The 20,911-nt window shown below is 38.0% G+C and overlaps 1 protein-coding gene across 9 annotated transcripts in view; it reads right to left on the reverse strand.

Moving 5' to 3' along the window:
* Positions 1-19,974, reverse strand: part of FH (fumarate hydratase) — a 33,030-nt gene extending 13,056 nt beyond the window's left edge. Inside the window, exons 1-9 of one of the 9 annotated variants that reach the window (XM_087947154.1) lie at positions 19,374-19,462; positions 18,832-18,857; positions 14,370-14,569; positions 13,794-13,872; positions 8,085-8,219; positions 6,348-6,458; positions 4,726-4,902; positions 3,688-3,870; positions 3,347-3,512 (exon numbers count right to left, since the gene is read on the reverse strand). In XM_087947154.1, coding sequence (XP_087803280.1) covers positions 3,347-3,512; positions 3,688-3,870; positions 4,726-4,902; positions 6,348-6,458; positions 8,085-8,123 — 676 coding nt within the window. In that variant the 5' untranslated portion in view covers positions 8,124-8,219; positions 13,794-13,872; positions 14,370-14,569; positions 18,832-18,857; positions 19,374-19,462. Of the gene's footprint in view, positions 1-3,346; positions 3,513-3,687; positions 3,871-4,725; positions 4,903-6,347; positions 6,459-8,084; positions 8,220-13,793; positions 13,873-14,369; positions 14,721-18,831; positions 18,858-19,373 lie in introns of those variants that run through there. The other 8 variants (XM_087947148.1, XM_087947152.1, XM_087947153.1 and 5 more) reach the window with 8 other exon arrangements.
* Positions 19,975-20,911: the final 937 nt, after the last annotated feature.

Consider the following 20,911-nt stretch of genomic DNA (forward strand, 5'->3'; position numbering starts at 1 on the left):
GGCCATGTGCAGCTTCCCCAAGCTCCATTTTCACTGGCAAAGGGCTACAAGAGGCTGTTGCAGCAGAAAACAGAGCCTCGACTAATGGTGTCAAGCTGGCCACACTACCTGGCCACACACCTCACTTCCCTCCCTCCCCCTGAGATCAAACATAACCCTGATGTAGCACTCAATTAAATCGAGTTTGACATCCCTGATCTACAGACAAGACATAATGATCAAAGAATATATATTGCCCTCCAGGTATAGGTTCATGACATGATGTAGAGGTTAAACAATTAATCTAATTTACTATTTACAATCCCTTTCTTCAGTTTTATACTTGAACAAATAATATGGAAAAAATATTGAGTCTAAAAGAAACTAGGAAGGCAGGCAAAAGAATTCAAGTAGGTAGTTTGAGGAATGGAGCAGTCTAGAAGTGAAATATAGGTCCAAGGGATATTGTCGAGAAAACTTGGATCCCTGAACCATGATTAAAGAAAAACTTCACATCACAAAGAGTAGGAAGAATGCCTTTGAAATAAATATTACTAAAGTCATCTGGAGGGCTTTAGACTACATCTAAAGAACATAATAATCTATAACTACTGAAAAACAAAGATAATAAATTCTACACAAAGAAGAAAACAGTAAGCAAAGGATTATATACCAGGAGATGTAGCAGCAATAATACTATTATTGTTTACTATTTTTCACATATTTGAACCGTCCATCTCTCCCAGAGAGGGACAGAGCGGGTTTAATAGATAATTTAAGAAATAATTAAGACTCAAACACAATCAGTACAAAAAAAGGAGAAATCAGAGATAGCCCATGAGACTAGACTGAATGCAACAAGAACTCTCTGGTAAACAAAAAATTTTTATAACAGAAGTAGAATATTGGAAAATAATCCACATTTGAAATGATAAGATTTTATTATGAATGCCAAAAACAACAGAGTTCTTTGGGTACAAGCAGGGGTGGGATTCTACCAGTTCGCACCTATTCGCTAGAACCGGTTGTTAACATTCTAAGCAGTTCAGAGAACCAGTTGTTAGAAGAAATTCCTGGTCTAATCCTGTAAGGAAGGCAGGAAGGAAACATTCTGGTGTTGCTTACAGAAAGTGCCTCTCTGTTAACCCTTATTACATTCTTGGAAGGACTAGACTTCCTGTCTCTGGAACGTCTCTGGAGTTTTTCCCCCTCTTTTGCTGGTACTTTGCTTGGGTGGAGTGACCATTCAAAGTTACAATGGCACTGAAAAAAGTGACCTATGACCCTTTTTCACACTTACAACTGTTGCAGCATCCCCACAGTCACGAGAGGCCAGGCAAGGAGATGCGTGCCTCGATGTGAGTGATATTGAGTTGGCCACGCCCAGCCAATAACATGATCACCAAGCCACACCCACCCAGTCACATGACCACCAAGCCACGCCCACAGAACCGGTTGTTAAAAATTTGAATCCCACCCCTGGGTACAAGCAGAACTAGAGAAAAGTCAACTAAATAATTGGCATACTGTTTGAGAAGATAGCAAATGATGAAGGCATAGGGAGAAAAGCAAATTGATTATCGCTTGCCTTGCATCTATTTTTTGCATCCAACCTATCAAAAGTTACAAATCAAAATTGGTAAAGAATTGCTAAGAGAACATCTAAATGTTTTGAATGATTTCAGATCTCCTGGATTGGATAGAATCCTTCCCAGGATGGTAAAGGAACTGGTGATTGTTATCTCAGGGGCTAAACAACAGAAAAAAGTGAATAAGGATCTGGAGACCAACCTGTTTGACATCAGTATTTGGGAATATTCTAGAGTTGAAGTATTAGTTGGACAAATCTGTATGTGTCCAAGATTATCTGAGCTGCTTCAAGGTGAACCTGCTGAAACCTCTCGGTTGTCTTTAAGGAGAGATGCACATACCAGTGAACTGCAATAGTTCAGTACTGAGGTAATGAGAGCATAAATGACCATGCATAAAAAAACCAGACTGTCACTATTATCTATTATACAATATTACATATGTAGGCCCTGACCCAAGCAAGCTTCCCCACTAGTGCCCCTGGGCAAAGAGTCCTGCTGTCACTCCTGGCTGTTCCCTGGGTTGCCCGACTGCAGTGGTCCCTGCTTGGCTTTCCTGCCGTGCTCCTGATCAGCCCCTTACCACCACCACCCCCCACATGGACCCTGCTTGTGTCACATCAGCCACTCGACCTGGTGCAGCTGTCCAGAGCATCTTGTTATGTTGCTGCTGCAGGAACTGCAGTCTGCGCTCTGCCACTCCAGCTCAGTGGTCAGCCGCCTCTTTTTGTGGCAATGTACCAATTGTGTACCTCAGCACACATATGTCCATTCTTGATTTGCCATCAATGTGTGATGACTGTATTCATATTTATAATGGTTACAGTGTCCTGAGGTCAGGTAATCAACTTTTGTGACCTTTTAACAAGCAAAGTCAATGAGGAAGCCAGATTCATTTAATAAACATGTTACTAACTTAACAACTGCAGTGGTTCACTTAACAACTGTGGTAAGAAAGATTGTAAAAAGGGACAGCATTCACTTAAACCAATGTCTCACTTAACAACAGAAATTTTGTGCTCAATTGTGGTTTTAAGTCGAGGACTACTTCTAGAGCTACCAATGTTTGTTAATTATTGCTTGGTTTAAAGGGGATTATTTGTACCTTCTGATACTAACCTACAATTGATACAAAAACTATGAATGGCGGAAAGAGTTGTGGAAAGATATGCTCGGCATAACAAGACAAGAGAAAAAGACCTTCATGTGGATTAGAGAATGAACGAAAGTATACATATCAACAGAATAAAAAGAATAAAAATGGAAATAAGACTGGTCACATAGCAAGAAGAACTGATGGCAGGTGCACCAAGGCAGTCATCGAATGGATCTGACTTGAGACCTAAAACAAGATAGATCAATGACATCAGCAAGTATTGCAGGCCCAGTTGGCAAAAGAAAGCTCAGGACCATATTGGTTAGAAACATGCAGAAGAGTCCTTCATCCTGCAATGGGTAGACGATGGCTAAAATGATAGTGATGATGATTTGTACCTTCTGCTTCCTGCAGAAGATAATCTTCTTTTCAGACACGAGGGTGGAGTTTTCTCCACTGGCTTCCTGAATTTGAGAATGGACCGTTACAAATTTTTAGCAATTAAGCTGCTATAAATATTGATAATATTTGCTACTTCTACAATATCCCAATTTATAAAATTTAGTGAATGAAAACAAAAAGATATTAAACAGCAGGTTCATTTTCTTATTTTCCATTTCCCCCATTTTTATTCTATCAAGTTAAAGGTTACATCAAGGATACTTTTAATGTCTTTTCTTACTTGTAAGTGCAGCTATTTTAGATGCAACCTTCTCAGCAAAACCAATTCTTGTATTCAGTCCTGTGCCAACTGCAGTGCCACCAGCTGCCAGTTCATAGATTCTTGGCATGGCTGATTTGATTCTTGTGATACTATACTTGACTTGTTGCACATAAGCACTGAATTCCTTGACAAAAAATAAAAAGAAATATTGCAAATTTCATAGCATTTTTTTCATGTGACAAATGTTTAAAATGATCCAAACACTATTTTATAATTAGCAAATATATATTGTATGGAAATAATTTCCTCACAAGAAATTAGTATTTTTTCATTGTATGAAACTGTAAAATGATTTGTACCTGGCCAAGGGTAAGAGGAACTGCATCCTGAGTATGAGTACGTCCAATTTTAATAATTTCAGAAAATTCTTTTGACTTGGCATCAAGGGCATCTTGAAGCTTCTGTAGCCCTGGTAACAGCACTTCATGAACTTCCAATGCTGCAGCAATATGCATTGCAGTGGGAAATGTATCGTTTGAGCTCTTTTAACATTCAAAAAGCAGCAAATTATTATCTGTACATTTCTTTCATGAGCATCAGCTGAATTAAGAAGTAGGGTTCAGAAAAAGACTAAGCATCTGAGGGTAGTGGAGAGGTATGGTGGCAGGATAATGATGAATAATAAAGCTATTCTACAAAACTATATTGTTGATTTTAATATTATTGATCATCTGTCCCTAAGTTCAATTAAAATGGGGTCCTTAATAACACATGTTGAACTTGATATTGAAAAAAATTAGAAAACCTGCCACCTTCCCAGGTACTGTCATGTACGATGTCATTCAAACCTCTAATAATAACTCAGCCAGGGTTACACACAGTATGCAGCATTTGAGAAACAATTCCAGACAGATACTAAAAATCTATATATCCCAAAGGTGCTTTTTCAAGAGGCAACTCGACTTTGTTTTTCTTTGAAAACTGTTCACTTTTCATCCAAGAAGCTTTTGGATAAGAAGTGAAATGTCTTCAAAGAAAAACAAGAAAATCCAATTGCCTCTTGAAAAAACACCTTTGGGACAACCATGATTTGGATGACTGAGAATATAATATAACATATAACATAACATAAAACATAAAATTTATATATTTTGTACCAGGAAGTTAGTTCTCAGTCAATGAAGTGCCACAGTTAATTGTTTTTATGCAACAATAAACATAATTGATTGAAGAAAGACAGCAAGCCATACAATGAAGCTTACACATGTACACACATATTGGGACACACTGAATATTTTATGCCCAACTAAGCAACGTCTATTTAATAAATATTGTGATCAACTTGCAGATACTTGCTAATGCAGAAAAAGGGAAAATAAAAGGAAGAATATATTGACCTGGCTTTTATTAACATGATCATTGGGATGCACTGGGTCCTTGCTCCCCAGTTTACCACCTAGTATCTCAATAGCTCTGTTGCTGATGACTTCATTAACATTCATGTTAGTCTGAGTTCCAGATCCAGTCTGCCACACCACCAAAGGAAAGTGATCATTTAATTTACCTTCAGATACCTATAAAACATATAGGTTTTATACTTTATTATTGTGTTCCTATATAATATACATCAAAGGAAAAGGTAATGTTTTATATTTTTGAAATAGCAAACAGATAGAAGTCAACAAGAAACAGGCCCAACCATCAACAAATAAGCTCAATGTAATAAAAACAAACATATCCAAAGTGGGGGGAAAAGGATAATAGGAGGCCTGGAATTTAGAATTTACATATAGTCCTTGAGTTACAATAACAATTGGGACCATAATCACCATTGCTAAGTGATACGGTCATAAAATGCAACATCACATGACCACATTGCTTAGCAACGGCAGTCCCAGCAATCCCAGTTGTCACTGTAACCATAGAATATGGGAGTCATTAAGTAGGAAGGAGGAGGAGGAGTCCCAGCAAAGCAACTAAGTGTGTATGTGGGGCACAAGGAAGCGTGGGTGGGTTGATGGGAGTCATGGGAGGACTCACAGCAGCCTCAGGTGGGTTGGCAGCAACCTCAAGAGGACAGAGGTTGTGAAAGGTTGCCGCAAGCGGGCATCCATACTACAGAATGCAGGCAGGTAGGAGTGCTGCAGAATATGAGATCCCTGGGATCTGTGACTCTATAGTGGACCCTTTGGGAGAGAAAGCAGTGGGAATTGACTTACTGGGACAAATTGTAACCTTCTCAGCTGGCTTATTACCCATTGACTTTGCTTGTGGGAAGCCAGCAAGGAAGGTTCCAAATAGCAACATCATAATTACAAACCAGACAGTTGAACATTAATCATGTTTGAGGACCACAACTTTGAGGACTGATCAAAACTAATCTTTTCAGTTCCACCATAACTTTGAACAGTTGCTAAATGAATGGTTGTAAGCTAAGGATTATCTGTATAAGGAACAGGTAGTAGTTACACTGCATACCTTTAGCCTACAAGAAAGAAATCAACAAGGCACAATAAACTACAATTTAAAGGAAGTATGAAGAATTTGGAACACTCTGCCCTCAGAAGTAAGATGTATCTCCACTCTCCCAGTCTTCAGAAAATGTTGAAGACCTAGCTCTGCAAGCTCATTTGGAAGTCACAGAGGAACATGCAGCTTTGGGATTGGTTGGCACCTTAAAGGCCCTCCCACACAAAGTTTATCGACCCAATTAAACTTTTAAAAATGCAATCAAATATTTCAGAAGAGCAAATCCTCAATCAAATCATCACAAAAAATTTGCTAAGAAAACATATTACTGACTTGTTCAGCTTTAATTTGTTTACCCTTATTATCTTTTTCCCTGTTGATAATGAAACATTCATAGCATTTTTAAACAGGTTAAGGGAATTAGATACTTTAATACATGGCTAAATCAAAATTACTTTTCAAATACCTTCCTTTATGCAAAAAGTCATCATCTATATATCAAAATTAAATACAATATTTTAGGATGTCATACATACATATTATATCTTACCTCATTTGCTGCATTTATAATGGCATTAGCAATTTTAGGTTCAAGGCCATAATCCTGGTTTACTTCAGCAGCTGCTCGTTTTAAGATACCAAAAGCTCTTATTACTTGAACCTAAGGTTTTAAGAAAAATCTGAAACTTCACATATAAAACAAGGCATACAAAACATAGAAAGATACTATCTTTCATATAAAGCCAACACTCTTGTTTTGCTAAAAGTACTTTTTATTTTATTTACATGTTTATATGATGACACTATTTAATAGCTAAATTATCAATGAATATTGCTATTTTATGAGAATACAAATCAAAATAATTACTAACTCCCTGGGAGAAAGGGCAAACTGAAGAGTAGTCAACAACCATGGAGAATAAAGAGCTAGCGAGTAACTCAGTTTTTCATAATTTCTCTCTGTATAAGAAGAGCTTGGGATCCCCCACAAATGCTCTAGACCAGGGGTCGCCAACCTTTTGTACCTCAGGGACCACCAGACTCATAATTTTAGATCCCAGGGACCACTAACCAGTTCTGTGGGCATGGCCTAAGTTGTGGGTGTGGCTTGGTGGTCATGTGACTGGCTGGGCATGGCTTGTATATAAATATTATAAATATTTATATAAATATTGATTTTTTAATAAAAAAGAGCAACTTTTACCCAAAATAAGGCAAAGCAGGCAGATTGAGTTGCTCACAGAATCACAGATTCATTCAGAGATCTATCTATCTGCCATTGGCTAGCTGTCTGTCACATAAAATTTGCTTGCAAGCAAACTCACAAAATTAACTCACAACACACATGCATGTAAATATTGAATTTTTTATTTAAAAAAAGAGCAACTTTTATCCAAAATCAAGCAAAGCAGGCAGATTGAGTTGCTCGCAGAATCATTCAGTGATCTATCTATCTGCCATCGGCTAGCTCAGTCTCTCAAATTTGTTTGCAGTGAGTCTGCACTGAATTTGCTTGCAAGCAAACCTTCAGTCCTAAGGGAGGTTCAGCTGTGCTGAGCCGAAGATCTAAAGACTAGCTAGAAAGCAAGAAATCCAACCATTTCCTGCTTCCTAGCTAATCTAAATCTCCCGGCATAGCAGAACAGATGATGGTCGGAAAAAGAAAAAATAGCAATTTAGCAGGCAAGTTTACCGAGTAAGGAATGAGTAGGCGGGGAGGGTTCCCACGGGCCATGTGGGCAGCGCAGCCTTTTGCTTCTGCGCAGCCTGGATTAATTGTTTTGTGGGGGTGCTCTGGGGGGTGAGATTTCTCTGCAGCCCACCAAAATTTTCTCACGGCCCACCAGTGGGCTGCGGCCCACCAGTTGGCAACTGCTGCTCTAGACAGTGGAAACAAGAGCATAATGATCTTGCTGAAATCACTGTTGATGTCTTTAAAAGAACACTAAGTTTGCATATTCTCTTTTCTAATCACTTTTGGAAATTGATTATTAACTACTTTTCAGCTCTTAGGAATAATATCAATTGTGCAGCATTTTAAAATACAAAGATAAAAAATACATCTTACAAGCTAGCATTGGTCTGTATTGTATTAACTAATTAATATTTAAGGATTAAGAATGGCAATAGAAATGGCAACAGCACACTGGCCTTCTTTCTCACTTACTTGCTTGTTTATGAGAAGCAGACATAATCTGAAAATCTACTTTTTAAATCCTTAACTCTGAATATCTATATTAGATCTAAGTTTACATTCAAAGAATAAATTCAGGTTTGAATAACTTACTGGCATCCGTTCAGTTGCACCACCAATCTTAAAATTCATTGTAGATCTCACAGTCTGTGCACCATAATACTTGTCATTTGGAACATTGAGTTCACCAAAAGTGTCATATTCAATTCTAAATGAAGATTGACTAGCCTAAAAAGAAAAAAAGCAAATCCAATGAATGAAGAAGCCTGTAAATTAAAAAAAGAACACTAAAGATACAAATAAATACTGTTGTTTTTAAAACTGGCATGTATAAAAATGTGTGTCCCAATTTAAAAAATTCAAAAACTGTGAATCAATAAGGAGAAACAGAATGAAAAATAAGGTTGGCATCAAGCACATCCAAATGAAAGAAGCCAACCACTTTCCACAATATGGTATTGACCGTATCATGTAAAAATAGATCTTTAAAAGAACTAGTCAGTCCTATCCCGATTTAGATCCTTAGGAAAGAAAGACCCTCAACTCCATTCAGTTGAAGTAATAGGTTCTTTTACTAAGTTAACTTGTTGCAGCGAAAGTAAAACTAAGTCTGAGTACTCCCACGGTTTGATGCTTTGGGAATTGTTTTGATGTTGGGTGCTTCTCAAAGTAGTTTCACATTCTGTTCACAGGCCAGTTGTCTTTGGCAGCTGGTTTATTCTGATTTAACACTTCTGGTTCCTGTCAGCTGAATACAGCTCGGCGTTCAATATCATCCTGCCGAGCATCCTTATTGAAAAGCTGACTGACTAGGATTTTCCCTCTTCCATCTGCGACTGGATCAAATATTTTCTGAGGGACCGACCGCAAACAGTGAGGGCTGGGTCTGTCACATTCACCTCCCTGAAGCTTAGCACTGGCTCCCCACAGGGCTGTGTGCTCAGTCCCTATCTGTACTCACTGTACACACATGATTGTGTATCATCTGATTAATGATTGTGATCATTAAGTTCACAGATGATACTACCATATCGGGTCTCATTACAGGTGGAGATGAAACTGTGTACAGGGGGGAGGGTCAAAAATAATCCTCATGGTACCTAGAAAACAACCTGCACCTAAATATCAGCAAGACAAAGGAGGTGATGTTAGACTTCTGGAAGAAGATAGAGGAACCCACCCCACTTTACATCGAGGGGGGCTGTGTGGAGAGAGTTTCCTCCTTTAAATTCCTGGGAGTCTACCTCAGCGAAGATCTTACCTGGAAAATCAACAAAACCCAGGTGGCCAGAAAGGCCCAACAGAGACTCCATTTCCTTAGAGTCTTGCAAAAAAATAAAATGGAACAATGACTGATGACCTCCTTTTACCAGTCCACAATAAAAAGCGTCCTCACATATTGCATTACAGTGTGGTGTGCTGGCTTGACGGCCATGGATAGAAAGACACTACAGAGGGTGGTGAGCACAGCACAAAACATCGTGGGCTGTTCCCTGATACCATTAGATGACAACACTAGGGCTTGCTGCCTTAGAAGATTAAGGAAAATTCTCAGGGACGACTTACACCCTGGTCAGCACTTCTTCACTCTCTTACCATCAGGTAGGAGATATAGAAGCATAGCCAGCCTCACCAACGGGCTGAAGAACAGTTTCTACCCATGGGCTGTCAGACTTCTGAATGGAAAATAACTTGATGTCAACATAGTATAACAGATTTGCGGGGCCAGTACATTGTGCAACAAGGTCACATAAGGGTAATAAATTGGGTCTGGGTTAGGGACTCTTGTCCTCACTTTGAGTTGTGTGTGGGGGTGCATGAAGGGAGGCTCAGCCAATCTCATTGTACACATGTTGTACTCTGACAATAAAGGTAATAATAAGCTTGTATATCTCCCTGTTTCATATGTCTTCTCTCTCCAGCCCAAGCTTCCCCAAATTCCTTCCCTTCCACTTTTTGGTTTATAGCAATGCCAGTGAAGCCAAGCAGCTGAAGATGGCAAACCCGACAGAACTATATCAATAACCTGTGCTATGCTGATTATAGATAAACAGACAGATATATTTTAGACTATATATAGTATGTATGCTACACTGATGATGTTACTAAAACTGAATATACAAATAAACTATAAGCTCTAATATTAAAAGTTAACGAGTCTAGTATCAGGTAGATCAGACTAAGAAACAGCTACTATGCATACCTAAAAGCTACTTTTATTAGAACAATTGAAGAAACAAAATGTTCCCTCAACTTATATCTTCCTTCCCTCAACTTATTTCTTATTGTCATAAAAATTGAGAGAGGGAGTCCAAGGCATTTTCAAAGATTTCTTGGCCTGGGCTAAAGTTTTATTTATTTACCGCACACAGTGAAAAAAATGGGACTAAAATTAAAAAGCAAAAATATGACAATATATATACAGTAACCAGATTTTGACAATAGATACTGAAATGATGGACACTCCTGCCTTTTTAAGGTCAACTATTAACATCAAAGGAACTAACAGTAAAAAAATACAATACAGACTAGCATTTGTCAGAGTAACAATTAAGGTATTAGAGATGCTATACCTGCAACAAGTGGACTCATATAGGCAACACTCTATGGAAACAAAAATTGGCTTTGAAAGTTGGGCTTTGAAGAAGTAACGATAGAAAGAAAATACTTTTGACATGAGAGAAGATTACTGAAAATACAAAGGATAGCCAAGAAGAAGAAAAAAAGATTATCAAAGAGGGAATGTCCTTGGGGCTTTCTGAGCTTGCTTGCTTTTTTTTTTTTTTTTCAGACTTCCCATTACCCAAACTAGGTAACATCATCAATGCTGATGATGTTACTTAGTTTGGGTAATGAAATGTCTCTATGAAAACAACCAAGCTGAGAGAGCATCAAGGACCCAGCATTTTAACCCTGAGCTACAAATATTTCCCTTCATTGATTATCAAACAAATCAATTCAAAGCTTTCATTTGAGTCACCAGCTCAAATTATCCCAAATTATTACCAAATTATCTCAAATTATGTATACATTATGTGAATACCTAACTGTCTGAAGAAGTCTATAATGAAGAGAAGAAGAAAACTAACATCAAGGTAGATAGGCTTATTTACCGTTAGATATAAAGGACCGGATTGGAGACAGATTATTCTGAAGAAAATATATCTATATAGTTGCTAAGAATCAGCATTGATTTGACCACATACAATTGATTAATCAATAGCAAGAATCCCCTGAGCAATGCTCTGTAGCAGAGTTCCTCATCCTTTCCGGGTTGGCGGCCCAGAACAGGGGCAGAGGGAGGAAAGAGGGGATGATTTTATGGACGGGGCAAGCACACGTACGCAGGCATGCTCCCGAACGAGCACTTGTGATGTTCGTGGCAACGCTTGCTCAAGTGGAGCTGCGAGTGCCTGCAAGGAGGCTCGCATAAGTGAGACCACGAGCGCCCGCCATGAGGCTTGCATGAGGGGCTGCAATTGTCCCAAGACTCTTGAGCAAAGGGGTACACACCAGCTGGCCACTCAAATAGCCCAGTGACGATTAGCCCACGGCCCAGTCAGGGTCCATGACCCAAAGATTGGGGACTCCTGCTCTATAGAGCAGTGGTCGCCAACTGGTGGGCCATGGCCCACTGGTGGGTCATGAGAAAATTTTGGTGGGCCGCAGATGAATCTCACCCCCAGAGCACCCCTCAAAGCAATTAATCCAGGCTACACGGAAACGCAAGGCTGCGCCGCCCACATGGCCCACGGGAACCCTCCCCGCCCACTCACTCCTTACCCGGTAAACTTGCCTGCTAATTTGCTATTTTTCCTTTTTCCGACCATCATCTGTTCTGCTGTGCTGGGAGATTTAGATTAGCTAGGAAGCAGGAAATGGTTGGATTTCTTGCTTTCTAGCTAGTCTTCAGATCTTCGGCTCTGCTTTTAAGTACAGCCGAACCTTAGGACTGAAGGTTTGCTTGCAAGCAAATTCAGTGCAGACTCATGGCAAGCAAATTTGAGAGACTGAGCTAGCCGATGGCAGATAGATAGATCACTGAATGATTCTGTGAGCAACAGAATCTGCCTGCTTTGCCTGATTTTGGATAAAAGTTGCTCTTTTTTTCAATTTTTACATACATGGTGCATTGTGAGTTAATATTGTGAGTTTGCTTGCTAGCATATTTTATATGACAGACTGAGCTAGCCAATGGCAGATAGATAGATCACTGAATGATTCTGTGAGCAACTCAATCTGCCTGCTTTGCCTGATTTTCGGTAAAAGTTGCTCTTTTTTTAAATAAAAATTTCAATATTTACATACATGGTGTGTTGTGAGTTAATTTTGTGAGTTTGCTTGCTAGCAAATTTTATAAGTTTACTTGCAAGCAAATTTTATGTGACAGACTGAGCTAGCCAATGGCAGATAGATAGATCTTTGAATGAATCTGTGATTCTGTGGGCAACTCAATCTGCCTGCCTGCTTTGCCTGATTTTGGATAAAAGTTGCTCTTTTTTAAAATAAAAAGTTCAATATTTACATGCATGGTGTGTTGTGAGTTAATTTTGTGAGTTTGCTTGCAAGCAAATTTTATGTGACAGACTGAGCTAGCCAATGGCAGATAGATAGATCACTGAATGATTCTGTGAGCAACAGAATCTGCTTGCTTTGCCTGATTTTCGGTAAAAGTTGCTCTTTTTATAAAAAATTCAATATTTACATACATGGTGTGTTATGAGTTAATTTTGTGAGTGTGCTTGCAAGCAAATTTTATGTGACAGACTGAGCTAGCCAATGGCAGATAGATAGATCTTTGAATGAATCTGTGATTCTGTGGGCATTTCAATCTGCCTGCCTGCTTTGCCTGATTTTGGATAAAAGTTGCTCTTTTTAAAAATAAAAAATTCAATATTTGCATGCATGGTGAGTTGTGAGTTAATTTTATGAGCTTGCATGCCAGCATATTTTATGTGACCGGCTCAGGTAGCCAATGGCAGAAAGATAGATCTCTGAGTGAATCTGTGATTCTGTGAGCAACTCAATCTGCCTGCCTGCTTTGCCTGATTTTGGGTAAAAGTTGCTCTTTTTTATAAAAAATTCAATATTTACATTAATATTTATAATATTTACATACAAACCATGACCAGCCAGTCACATGACCACCAAGCCACACCCACAAATTAGGCCACACCCACAGAACCAGTTACTGGTCCCTGGGATCTAAAATTATGAGTTTGGTGGTCCCTGAGGTCCAAAAGGTTGGCGACCCCTGCTATAGAGTGTACAGTTTTTCCAGATGAAAGAAGAGCTGCAACACATTGTAGTTTTTTTACTCTGCATGCTATGTTTTAACCATTCCAGATAAAATAAAAAGACAAATTCAAAAACAAATTTCAGACCACTCTTGACATTAAGGAGAACTGTCAGAAATCAATATTCATTCATTCATTCATTCATTCAGTTTCTATGGCTGCCCATCTCAGTCAATGGCTTTGGATGGCTTAAAGTTCATTAAATATATTACAATTAATTTTTAAAAAAGAAAAAAACAATAAAAACAGTAAAATTAGTAGAAATTTTAAAAACTTCCAATTCAAGACACACAAGAGTAAGAAATTTTGCCTGTTAGAAACACAATCAGAAAATGGGACCCTTGGGACATTCAACGAGGACCCTATGCATGGGAATATAGCGAAAATTTTAACACCTTACAAAAGGCTAAAAGAGTTGGGGCCATTCTAATCTCTGAAGGGAGGATATTCCATATAGTGGGGACCCCTGCAAAAGAAGTTTGCCTTCTGGTCTCCGCTAGCTTACATTCTTTGGCTGACAGGATCAGTAGCATGCCATTCTTGACTGAGTTAGATAAGTAGAGATTCTTGCAAAAAAGAAGATCCTGCAGGTATTTAGAAGATAAAACAAAAATATATGTTTTCAAAGTCATGGATAATTCAGGATTATTGGACAATCATTAGATTGGCAGCCACAAGACTACTAATTGTATGATACTGCTAGTTAATGTTGGCCAGGCCGACAGAATTTCAGCTGACAAGCAAGACTGTTGTTAAGTAAGTCATGCCTGATTTTATGGCTTTTAGCATGGTTAAGTGAATCTCTGCAGTTCTTAAATAAATCATGCAGTCATTAATCAAATCTGGCTTCCCACTTATTGACAGCTGGGTGGGAAGGTCATAAATGGTGATCCTAGAATGCTGCAATAGTCAAAAATACATGCCTATTGCCAAGTACCCAAATTTTGGTCATCTAACTTATGGGAATGCTGTCAGGATTATAAGTGAAAAGGTTGGTTATTTATACGTCATTATTTTCAGTGCAGTTGTAATTTTGAACGTCCCTAAATAAATGGTTGTAAGTAGAGGACAATTGTGGTACCTCGGTACTCGACTGCTTCAAAACTCGTTGAATTTGGTACTCGATATATTTTGATGAGGAAGTGTTGTCCTCGTACTCATCATTTGTTTGTTAGTCAACATGCTGTGATAGGAAAAGTGGGATGGCTGTGGAGAATGGACAAGAAGTCGACCATGCTGGAAAGTCGCTGACCTAGGAAAAGCGACATACAGAAGTTCTACCTGAAACAAAGGGTCATGTGGTAAGTCACGTGATTTGTTGGCACTCATCATTTTTTAGTATTCATCATGCTTCCTGGAACTAATTAAAGAGGAGTACCGAGGTGCCACTGTAATTGCATCTGAAGTTAACCCTAAAGAAAATTCCCGAATCCTGGTAAGAGCAATTTAAAATAATTCAAGATTACAAAACAGTGAATAAAACTTTCCAAATGCATACACTTTCTTGATGACTTATTTCCAAATCACAGGTCAGAGTTTAAGCATTTTTTCACAACCAGTTATACATTTACTTTTAAATAATCAACTGGCCACCATGTGATTGCAACATATGACTAAAGTAGGGCAGACGATTAAGAATAAACACAGTTGCTTTTTTAATTGTTTTGAAAAACAACTAATTATAAATTACATTGTTTTGCTATTACATTGTTTTAGAATTACATAATGATGTAATTAATTAAACACATATAAATCAAGAATATTATTTATGTGTCAGGTAATATATTGCAATGCACAAGTATATTACTAAACCAAGCATGATTGTATTTTGCTCAGTTATAACACACAGATTAGTTTTAGGAATAAAAGTGATAGAATATAGAAAGTAATTTAGCCAAAATAAATATTATCTACTTTTAAGACACCACTTTTAAAGGTAAAATTGCTATTAAAAACAGCATTAAAAACTATATCCTCCTATGTGACTAGCATGTTAGCAAGGATGGAGAACAGATCATAGTTAAAGTGCATGTTTGTTTGGGATGATTATGCCACATCCAATTCTGCATGAAAAAAGGGCAGATTCCTTTGCCTTCATGATTTGACAAGAATCTATGACTGTAATTAGAAATTATCAGATTCTAATTACTATACTTCTTATTGCTTCATGAAAGAACACCAAACCAATTTTTAACTAGAGGACCAACTAGAGAATACACACAAAAGATTAACATCTTTGACAGAATAAAAATTAACAAGGGAAGAAGAAAACAACAAGTTACCCTTCCTATATATTCCATCAGCAGAGGCAATGATGGCAAATTAGAAATAGACATTTATTGTAAAACTACTCACACTAACTGCTCCTCTACTGAAATAACAACCCAACTTCCCACAAGAGAACCTATGTAAGAGCACTATTTAGATGAGCACAAATACACTGCTCAAAAAAATAAAGGGAACACTTAAACAACACAATGTAACTCCAAGTCAATCACACTTCTGTGAAGTCAAACTGTCCAGTTAGGTAGCAACACTGATTGACAATCAATTTCATATGCTGTTGTGCACATGGAATAGACAACAGGTGGAAAGCATAGGCAGTTAGCAAGACATCCCCAATAAAGGAGTGGTTCTGCAGGTGGTGACCACTTCTCAGTTCCTATGATTTCTGGCTGATGGTTTGGTCACTTTTGAATGCTGGTGGTGCTTTCACTCTAGTGGTAGCACGAGACGGAGTCTACAACCCACACAAGTGGCTCAGGTAGTGCAGCTCGTCCAGGATGGCACATCAATGCGAGCTGTGGCAAGAAGGTTTGCTGTGTCAACGTAGTGTCCAGAGCATGGAGGTGCTACCAGGTGACAGGCCAGTACATCAGGAGACGTGGAGGCCGTAGGAGGACAACAACCCAGCATCAGGGCCGCTATCTCTGCCTTTGTGCAAGGAGGGACAGGAGGAACAATGCCAGAGCCCTGAAAAATGACCTCCAGCAGCCCACAGATGTGCATGTGGCTGCTCAAACGTCCAGAAACAGACTCCATGAGGGTGGTATGAGGGCCTGACGTCCACAGGTGGGGGTTATGCTTACAGCCCAACACCGTGCAGGACGTTTGGCATTTGCCAGAGAACACCAAGATTGGCAAATTCGCCACTGGCGCCCTGTGCTCTTCACAGATGAAAGCAGGTTCACACTGAGCACATGTGACAGACGTGACAGGATCTGGAGATGCTGTGGAGAACATTCTGCTGCCTGCAACAAGGTCCCTTCCAATTCTATTATTATATGTTCTAATAAAGAGTTTACATTTTACAAGTTTTCCAGCCTTTCATTTTATGGTATGTAGATGTATATTTTTCTGAATTAATACTGAATGGAGAAACTACTGTTATGCATGACAGTGCTATATACATAATATATACTTTACATATCTATTTCAAGAAAATAGGATACCTGTCAGGGACATACCTTACAATTACAGGAGAGCTAGAAAAAGCTGATCAATAAAAGCATCAGAAAAAGGACGGACTTGAAATCACAGAATTGGAAGCAAAAAAATTTATGCAAGTTTTCAGAAAAATGGCAAACTTTCCTGAATATTTAATAAAACCTTTTCTGGAACACAGGAAGTGAAAGGGAATTCCTAGCCCACCCCCAGTTAATGATTCCACTTCTGTTAGAATCTGACTCTGTAGAACTTAAATGTATATTTCAGATCTGTACTCCGGAACAATAAAGAGCAAGTCTTTTTCTGTGAGGCATCTTTCCAAGTATTGAAAGGGTGCTATCATGTTCATCTTTTTCGTAGGAAGGCCCAGGTTTAGGAGCATTACATGAGGGGAAGCAATGACAAAGAAAATGTAGAACTGCTGTCCATGATTTGGAAAATAAAATATATTTACTGAGTTACCAAAAAGCTGCATTTGTCCATAAGCTACTATATAAATCAATTTATATTTCAAGATCTTTTATACAAGTACAGTACAAATGGCAAGTATCCCCTCCCTCCTCACCTGAATGCCATTTCAATCACTGAAGTAACTTTAGATAGCTCACATACATACAAAACTTAAAACAATCATTAAATACCAATAATAAAATAGATATTACATAATCATAAGGATAGTAACAAGGATTAAACCATCAGAATAGACTATCAGAGGAAAAATAAAGGGCTTGCTAAAAGTGTTGATTCCACAGCTTTATGAAAGCCCAATGGGATTTAGGCTATTAGAACTTTAGGGAGATTTTTTTCCCACAGAATAGCAACTACCAAAAAAAGGTCTTCCAGATTGCAAAAACTGACAATACTTTATAGCTGTGATGTGGTGTGTCCAACCGTACTGTATCTTACTGATTAGGCAAAAATAGTAAGAGAAAGAGTCTGAAAGGTATCCAAGTCCTAAATCATATAGAGTTTTATAGATGATAATCAACAGTTTGCATTGCACCTGGTTTTCCAATGCAAATTTCAATTTAGTAATTGAATAATTTTGCATGAATCGCTTTAAATTTTGTTTTATTTGCAATCTATTTTACAAATATGTCAAGATCTTTTTAATGTTATATATTTTTCAAAGGTATATTACACCCAATTTTAAATCATTTACAAATATGATAAACTCTTCACCTAAATAATGAAAATGTTACAACCACGAATACTGCAGCTTCCTAGTTGATATTTCTCCTCAATTTGTTGAAAACCATTAATAAACACTCTGAATGGTTTTTGAGTCAGTTATATATCCATTACACTAGTTTGTTAATCAGTATGATATGGGGTAATCTATAAAAAGTTTTGTCAAAATATATCTACACAATGTTATCTTAGAAATCAATATATTTTTGACCTGTTCTAAAACCCTTCCAGGTTTAATATTTGCAGAACAAGAACTACTTTCTTGCAAATTAATTGGTATTTCACCAACTCTCCAAGGGTCAAAGTTTCTCTCAGCAAAAACTAGAACTGGCAGAGCCAATACACCAATGAGCAGTAGCCACATAAATATTTTAAATAAATAAGGATTCCGATTTCTGATAGCTAAATTTATTGCAAATTACTCAAGATAATTTTGATAGAATTTCAATAATTTCTATATATCAAAGTTCTTATTATACTGTACAGAAATCAAATCGTTTCATTGATGCAATGCAATAGAGTTATCATTTTTAAACAGCATTTTTGTCTTGTCCATAGGTAGTAGACTAGCCTGGTTTCAACCTCTTCACTTCTTTTATCTTGGCAAAACTAACACAAATTCTTAAAGATTTAATTTCCCTTAAAATGTCAGCTTTACACAAACATAATGTCCTTGTTGTTCTGTGACTTCCACTTTATTCAAAGAGTTCCCTACTGATTAATAGCATGTCTCTCACTCTTTGGAAGATAAAGCTTTCAAGAAAACAAATCAAGAATTTCCTGGAAAACTTCTGACAGAATCTCCAAACAGATGTAAATGAAGTGTATTAAAAAAAATACCTCCACCACCCAAACATTAGTTTGAGATGGGAGGCCATGTAAATGCACATATAAATAAGTCATACCTCTTTGAAAGGTCTGCAGTTTGATTCTGAAAGATATCATATACATTTTATTTGATTAGACAGGCAATAGCATACGTCACAAGGATTTTTTTTAGCATTAGTGTATTGATAACAATGGCATGAACTTTACAAGGCCACGATTTTGATTTTGCATCGAGTGCCTTAACATTCAGTTATCGTTCCTAACAGAGTAACATGCAACCGGGATATTCTTTTTTGTATATGGTTCAACGATGCTGTTATTCCTTCTGAATTTTCTTGATTAGTACCAACTAGCACACATTTGTATTTTTGAAACCACTTCAGTGACTGCTTTCCACCATGTGTACTTTGGAGGCGTTCAGCTTGATGGCGTCATTTCCTCATCCTTTTATGCAGTATTAACCTCATCAAGAGGAGTCCAAGTCACCTTCTACCCCCGCCGTCTTCCCCCTTCCACCTCCCTAACACGAGCAACCGGTACAGCCAGAGATATTCAAGGTCACCTTCCAGCATTTATTCCGTCCCTCTTTCCTCCCCGATACATGGAATTAGACGCTCACCATTCCTCGTTGCTGGGGTTGATTGTAGAAACACCTCTGCAGACGGACGCTTCGCAACTGGGACTCGACAGCGAAAGCCACACAACAAAAACGGTGGAAAGGTGGTACCGAGCGATACATGGCGTCGGAAGGTGGATAGCTGAAAGGAGGAGCCAGAGACGGAGCAGAGGCAGCCAATGGAAGTAACACCCCCCGCCCCCCAAAAGAGGAAAGACTTGAGAAAACTTCGTCGCCCGCAGAACCAATCAAGAGGACCGGATGGAGTTGAAAGCGAGCAGGAAAAAAAGAAAACAAACCAGTGACACAGCGGCGTGTAAAATAACAAGGAAAACCTACTTGGTCCGAATGAATCTCCGACACATTTTTGAATAAATGCGCATGCTTCCCTTGCAAACGAGCTTCCGTAGAGGTTACTTTGATGCCTTTTTTCTGTGTCCTTTTTGGAGAGACAAATCTATTTTTGGTAGTTGTGGGAAAAATAGTTTTCACCTATAATTACTTACGCACTGGCAACATTTCTTTCTCTTTCCCTCTTTTTTATGTCTCTTTAAAGCAAAGGTCTTCAAACTTGACAGCTTTAAGACTTGTGGACTTCAACTCCCAGAATTCCTGAGCTAACGTGACTGGGGGAGGAATTCTGGGAGTTGAAGTCCACAAGTCTTAAAGCTGTCAAGTTTGAAGATCCCTGCTTTAAAGCATATACTTGAGAAATCCTCATTGAAAACGAAAACTTTTAGGTTATTTTGCAATTTGAAATTCGGCTAATAAAGGTTTATTATCACCTGAAATTTTTCACATGAGCACTATGATGGCTTAGAAAATGTTATATTTTTATTGATTTGTATTCCGCCTTCATTTTTACAAATAACTCAAACCAGAGAACATATCCAACTTTCCTATTTTCCACACAGTAACAACTTTACAACCTGGGTTAAGCTGAGAGAGTTACTGGCTTTTATGACTAAGATGGAACTTCAACTCACAGTCTCAGTTTCTTCCCTGGTGCCATAACCGCTAAATAAAATTGGCTTTACTATTTCATATCAAGACCTTGTACAAGAAAAAAAGCTGCTAGAAACTCCTTCATTGTTCAGATTTTTTTTAATCCTAAAAATGTCTACAATGTTCTCCAAACATAATATTTTGCCTGTTTGAATTTCGCCTTGTCTTTTTTCCACTTCTAGCAATAATGTATTTCATGTTATAGATGCACTTTGTTTTCATTATGGGGAAATTACTTTTTTTTTTTTTTATCCCAGTAGCCTTGGAAAAATTCAGGATATGATCAACCATCAGATATATCTCTTGGGCTCCATTGCATATGTGTGGTCTTCTCCCATGTTCCATCCAGGACAATTGGGGCAGAGTAGCTAGAAGGCTTATTACATTTTCTTTTTTTGTTTTTTAAAATTTGATAAGTAATTGTTCAAAGTTGAAAATTATTACTGTTTGATAACTGAGTTAGCTCGATATATGTATTTTCCACAAAATATTTTGAATTTTGTGTTTTATTTTCTATCCTGTATCTGGGTGCCTTA

This window comes from Notechis scutatus, chromosome Z, assembly GCF_049901735.1.
Source record: "Notechis scutatus isolate UNSWTSFEM ecotype Mainland chromosome Z, rNotScu1.2, whole genome shotgun sequence".
Lineage (NCBI taxonomy): Eukaryota > Metazoa > Chordata > Lepidosauria > Squamata > Elapidae > Notechis > Notechis scutatus.